The 6,101-nt window shown below is 34.9% G+C and overlaps 1 protein-coding gene across 1 annotated transcript; it reads right to left on the bottom strand.

Annotated features, from left to right (window-relative positions):
* Positions 1 to 3,107: 3,107 nt before the first annotated feature.
* Positions 3,108 to 4,731, bottom strand: LOC128728730 (GATOR complex protein NPRL2). The gene is made up of 4 exons (XM_053822370.1): positions 4,632 to 4,731; positions 4,404 to 4,544; positions 4,188 to 4,348; positions 3,108 to 4,116 (listed from the first exon to the last, which is right to left on the bottom strand). The coding sequence occupies exons 2-4, from the start codon at positions 4,428 to 4,430 to the stop codon at positions 3,135 to 3,137; spliced, it is 1,170 nt and encodes a 389-aa protein (XP_053678345.1). The 5' UTR covers positions 4,431 to 4,544; positions 4,632 to 4,731; the 3' UTR covers positions 3,108 to 3,134.
* Positions 4,732 to 6,101: the final 1,370 nt, after the last annotated feature.

Genomic DNA, 6,101 nt, shown 5'->3' with positions numbered 1-6,101 from the left:
TATACGTTGGAAATGTGGTTGGTGTAATAAATTCAATTAAGGATTTCAGAGCGTAATGTTTACGAACATGGAATGGCCTTTTGAAAGTAACTGCAAAACAGATGAAATATAAAAGAAATGGAAAATTGTTTCCAGGCAGCATCAGTGATGAAATAAGAATAAGAAATAGAAAAGTAGAAAGAATTTGATCGTCATACATGCTCAGGATGGAACCACATGCTACTTTTCCTCATTGTTATGCAAATAAATTGATATGACGCATCCAAGAAAAATGGTAGTAATAAAAAAGGATTTTCGAAAGAGTTTAAGCGGAAAACACTAGGCATAAAAATAGGTTTTACTAAATTCATGACGTGAAAGATGCGAAAGATTAGGGAGAAAATTTTTGTTAAGAACGTGTTGGTCATACGAAACAAAGATTATGAAGAGAAATGGTAGCTGTGAAACAAAAAGAGAAGAAAGGATTTGATGTATAGTCCTTTCCTTGATAGCTAAGATGGTTTAAACGGTAGATTTGTTAAAACAGGAGGGCAGGACAGTTTGAAAAAGCACTGTATAGCCAATTGGATAAGATGTGTCAAGATCAACAAAGAAAGATGAATTAAATGAAATAGAAAACCTTGAAAGACGACGTTAGTAATCACGTAAAAACAATTGATACAACTAAATGAGAAAAAAGTATATACACACCAAAAATTGAACTACACCAGTATACGTAAAAATGACCCTTTTTGTTTCCTAAAACTACGTCGAACCCGAATGAAACCGGGTTTATCAGCTAGTTTATGGTAAAATGATAAATATCAAAGAAGATTGGTTCATATATACGTTTGCGTCGTCTGTATTGTGTGTATATAAAATTAATTTATCGAATCTTTCGAGGCATAATTCAACATACCAATGCGAAAATGTATAATGTAAGCTAGTTGCAATACCTACTCCAGTTGATGGAGAATTTGTAGTTATTCCTTTAATTCACACACTGTTAAGGCAATAAATATTCAAAATTTAAGTACACAATTATACTAGCATCAATAAAAAATAGCAAAAATAGGCTGATATTTTTTTGTATTTTCTTTCAAATAAGTAGTAGATTCTATTTTACAAGTAACTTAGATTGTAAATTTCAGGTGAAGAAACTGTGTGGGTAGTGCTTTTCCTAACTCCCCTTTTATTAAGTCGTTTAGGCGCATTTTTTAACTTTTTCATAAAAAAATAAAGCAATATTTTTGATAGTTATATTTGTATCATTTGTAGTTCCTATAATTTGAAAAAGTTTTGTAATATTTGTCATTCTAACCAATGGAAGTTTGGGCCCTGTTTTACCAACACCCGTCCAGCTCATGCGCGCAAATAACTGTTTTGTAAAGATTACATCTATTGCTTGCGTCATACGGCTTTCGCTGTTAGTTTCACCTAAATTATTTTCTAAGTATGACAGCAAATCTATCATATATTCTTTATTTCCTAAATTTTCATTTAAGGTTTCCACTTCCTGTTCATAATTTAAAACAGAAAAATTGAATTTATCATTTGATTCTACTAGTTTGATTTTTTTCCTCTGCGGTCCAAGTTGATTTAAAATGATATTTAAGCTAGCATGGATCATGTCCAGCTTTTTGCTGTCTCCCTGCTGCTTGAGTTCCATTCGCTGTTTATATTCCGTAAATTCTTTATGTAAAATTTTGCAATGAGTGCACTTTAACACCGAAATTGGAACATTTTCCAGAGAAGAGCATGCTGTATTTACATGTCAAACAAAAAGCAACATAAAAATATTGGTCATCGTATTCAATTTAATTCATACTATCCCCTAGTATTCTTAAATTTTATACCTTCGGTTGGTAGTGCAGGTTGAATGTCCATCTCTATCAACTTCGTTGACTCTGTTGCAATCGAGTGGACTTCCACTGCAGAAACTTCATCACCTAAACATAAATAAAAATCTTCAAAAAACGTTCCAAACTAAATTAAGGTCATGTACTTACCATCCTTCGAAAGCATGTGTTCATAATCACATGCTTTCCGTTTGGATAATTTCGAAGATGCAGATTTTTCGGCCTGAGAAGAAGACTCTTCACTCATTTCTTGGACAATATTGTTCGCTAATATTGAAGAAGATATGTTTTGCCGTTTTACATTGACAATAATCCTATTCCACGACGTTGAAGCCACACTTTCACCATTTTGCAACAATAATTATAACGCTTTAGGTTTTTTAACCTTCGGCTAAATGAGCGTAGTATTTTTTTATCACCATCCAACAGGCAACCTGAAGGAACTACAATAATTTCTTTAATCCCATTGGCGTTAAAAGTTTGAACTATCGCGAAAGGCATTTTATTTTTTTTTTCCGTTTGCTTTCTTCAATATTTGAACACTGACTGCGATAATAATAATATGCAAAGCAAGTTAAATCTCCTACGATATTGGAAGATGACACTACACAACTACTACTATTCCACGACAATGTTATCAGAGACAATACCGGTCATTCACATCTTTTACCTGCACAATACAGAAGCTGTGTTTACATTTGCCTTGCTTCTTTTATTGCGTATTTACATCACAAGTTTCATTCTGAATTTTAGGCCTATGTACTAACACGAAGCAGTTCCAAACTATGAAATGAGAGTTCGAATCATGGTCGGGAGAGAATTACCAGAGCAGAATTACAATGCCAGTATATTATATTCATATAGATGGAGAGAGGAGGTCAATATATAGGTAGTAGATTTCAGCGAGTATCACAAAATTGTGAGAAGAGAAACAAACTGCGAGAGAGAAGAAAAAACAAGTTTCTTTTTGTATGAATGCTACTTTTAGCGACCTAGCAGCGCTTAAGCAGCGCTCTATACTAGCAAAAACAGATGCTAAACATCGCTGCTTAACAGAAACCGTTGCCGCTAAGCAGCTGCGATGCTACGTTTATCTCCAAGTTGTCACTAAGCAGCGCCGAATAACGACTGAAAATATACTCTTAAGGGGCATCGACTTAAGCGCTGCTTAACGGCAAAATGTACCTTATTTGTCTCACTGGGCATGCATTCACAATGAATTTCATTTCGGTGTTCTTCAATAAAAACAATAGATTTTACATGATTAACTTAAGAAAGTATGTTGCATAAATTTAATCATTTCCAAATAACAGTTACATTCGAATCCATGTCAATTTCTTGTTCTATAAGGCTTGGAGTTAATCCCGTTTTGCAGCAAATTTCATCAAAACTATGAACACCGGTGTACAGTTTGTGTTTAGGTGTCGGAATAGATCCAGTGAAGATTGGATATTTGTTAATGCATCTAATTAAATTATGTTGCAAACCAAAGGAAACAAGTTTTCTTTCGTCGATATTATTGTCCCGAGGACAAAGTCGCTGACACAGTGATCGCAATGTAACACCATGAGTCATTTGTGAATATAATTGTAAGATGTTGAATAAACTAGGAAGTTGTAACTTATCTACCTTTTCTGCATACTGTAACTGAACATATCGGCGACAGTCGTCCGCCAAAAAACGCTCCCTTGTAAGTTTTTGTAATTCACGAGTGCACATATAAACATTGCTGTATTTGAGCAATGGCAATAATTGCATTACACCATAGTATACTAGGTTTTGTATACACGATTTAACTAATTGATTTTCAACATCTGCTTTAGCGGAGATACTTGCAACATGGTTAACACCATCTACGAAAGGAAGTAATTGCTGAGTGGTTAAATCCCAAGTATCCAAATTAGAGGATTCGAATCCATAACACAGCAACGGAACTTGATGATCATGCACAACAGGTGGATCTTTTTTAAGATGCCCGATTTTTAGATATATGGTTGTGTCTCCTTCTATGATTGTTGCTACTTGGCGATTATTTAGATCACTTAAAATGCATGAAAATAAATTAATGATGCAATTTTTACCAGCATTGGATAGAAACGCTGTTTCTTCTTCCATCATAAGCAAATATTCAGATAGTTTTTTCACTACAGCTTCATATTGCACAGTCCGTGCCCATGAGTGACACACAAAACACAAATTAAAATAGAAAGCATTTCGTTGATAACGAACATGATTTATGAGCACCGGATATCCAATAACTTTATGACCCATAGTATTTCTAAAACAAAATAAATTCATTTATCTTTCTACATTGAATATAAACTTCTTATTTTTTTTCCAAATACTTACATTGTTATGATACAACGCTGTAACTGGGGTTTTGGAATTATAAATGTGCGAATTGAATCAAATATCTCTTTAGACACGAAGTTTTCAGGCACCTGACAGCTTATCTTTGACCCGGCAATGGCATGAAATTCACTCAACAGAATGCACCGAATTGGTCCATCCTACAAATACTGACATCAAAATATACTTCCACATGATACTAGAACAGATTCTTACCTCATATAGTAATTGTTCACGGTCCATTATCCTCTTAGTCAAAAAGGTGTAATTGGATTAACAAATTGGCAGAATAGAATACATTTGAAGAGAAATTCAAGGGTGTGATGGTTACTCGCCAGAAGAATAGGACGATTGCAACTAGAATATAATTTAATAATAATAATACATACAATACATTTGAAACATAATAATAAAAATAATAATAATACAACACAATACACGTACTAATGCGCAAAACAGCAATTTCACATTTTGTTTTATATCTACGACTTTCCAATGCTTTTTTATTTGGCTATGGGTTGTGCGATACTTGATGCGAATTTCCTGAGGCTTTCTATATTAATCCATGATATGATACATTATTTAACAAATTAAATTCATGAACTAAAGCGAGCACAATAAGCCTTCCATTTTATTCGAGTTGTTTTTACTCCTGCTGAAATCATACTCAAACTGACAGCCACGTACAAACCCAAATTGCCAGCCACGGAGTTTTCGGATGATGGCTGAAACAAAACTTGACTAGCTTTCGAGTCGAAACTGAAAGGCACAAACCAAGTTGACAGCCACGCGGTTTTTCGGCTTGCGGCTAGAACGAAACTTGGCTTGCTTTCGAGACGAAAATCAACTAGCAATACAGACGTTTTCGGCGGTAAAGCTCCTGTCAGCAGCAGAAACTTTGTAAAAAAATTACCAAAATAAAAGAGCTTTACGCGAGCTCATTTCTCTGGCGCTATTGCAGATTCATTATTCGCTGCTGTTGTGCACTCACTGGTTAGTAAGTAGTGCTCTTTCTTTTTCGGTACCCCTATATTTTCTCTCTACCGCTTCTACAAACGTTCGTTCTGTGTTTTCTTCTCGCGCTTGCTGTGAAATATATGCAATGGATAGATTAATACGTACTTACGATTTCGGAGCTTCAGGCCTTGCAAAACCTGCTCGCCTATAGCAGATATGTCTATAGGCACCGTTTCTAACCGGGTTTTAATGTACCGATAACAGTCAAATTGTTATGCGTTATATTATCTGAGATTTTGGATCTCGGAATATGTACGCAGCAATACAATATTGTAAATTATTCCAGTAACCTCTCCATATAAACGTAAAAAAAAACCCTAAACGATGCAGGCAGATTATCAATGGTTGAACGCATCTTTCCTTCCCGACATACAAAACATTATCACATAATTTGCTCATGCGCCGTCATCTAAGCTGTAATTATGAAACATGTAACATCTGATTGATGCTTACAGATGCAGGCATATAAATAGATCTGTCGGACGAAGACAGAATGGGTAAATCCCAAACGATTATCTGGGGTAGTAAAACGATTAGCAGAATTTGATACCAGGATGGACAGAGTAGACGCACAATTAGACAATATTATATACTAAATATCTCTCCAATACGTTGCCAAAAGAACCATTATAGCATTTGTGTTGAGATGTAATACAATTGAAGAGCTCATTCAAACAAATACAACAAATGCTCCCGATTCGTCAGACATTGGGCCTACTACATGGTCCAGACAGTTGGAGTTTTCCTCGTGCTCATCCTCGTATTAGTATGCTTTCATGAAATACTGATTCATTTTAGTAGCATATCTACCATCATCGTCAATAGAAAAACGGATGGTTCTTTACCCTAACCGTTGCTGATATCCCTATCGGATGTATTCTACACTGATTTATAATG

This window comes from Anopheles nili, chromosome X (assembly GCF_943737925.1).
Source record: "Anopheles nili chromosome X, idAnoNiliSN_F5_01, whole genome shotgun sequence".
NCBI lineage: Eukaryota > Metazoa > Arthropoda > Insecta > Diptera > Culicidae > Anopheles > Anopheles nili.
Note: the sequence above shows the minus strand (reverse complement) of the source record. Positions and strands in the feature narration are given on the sequence as shown.

What these genes read in the sequence shown, in the direction of transcription:
- LOC128728730 (XM_053822370.1), bottom strand. Translation starts at nt 4,430, where the DNA reads ATGGACCGTGAACAATTACTATATGAG. An exon ending in GTGAACAATTACTATATGAG is followed by an intron (nt 4,349 to 4,403) that starts GTAAGAATCTGT and finishes CAGTATTTGTAG; the next exon opens with GATGGACCAATTCGGTGCAT. An exon ending in CAGCGTTGTATCATAACAAT is followed by an intron (nt 4,117 to 4,187) that starts GTAAGTATTTGG and finishes ATTTTGTTTTAG; the next exon opens with AAATACTATGGGTCATAAAG.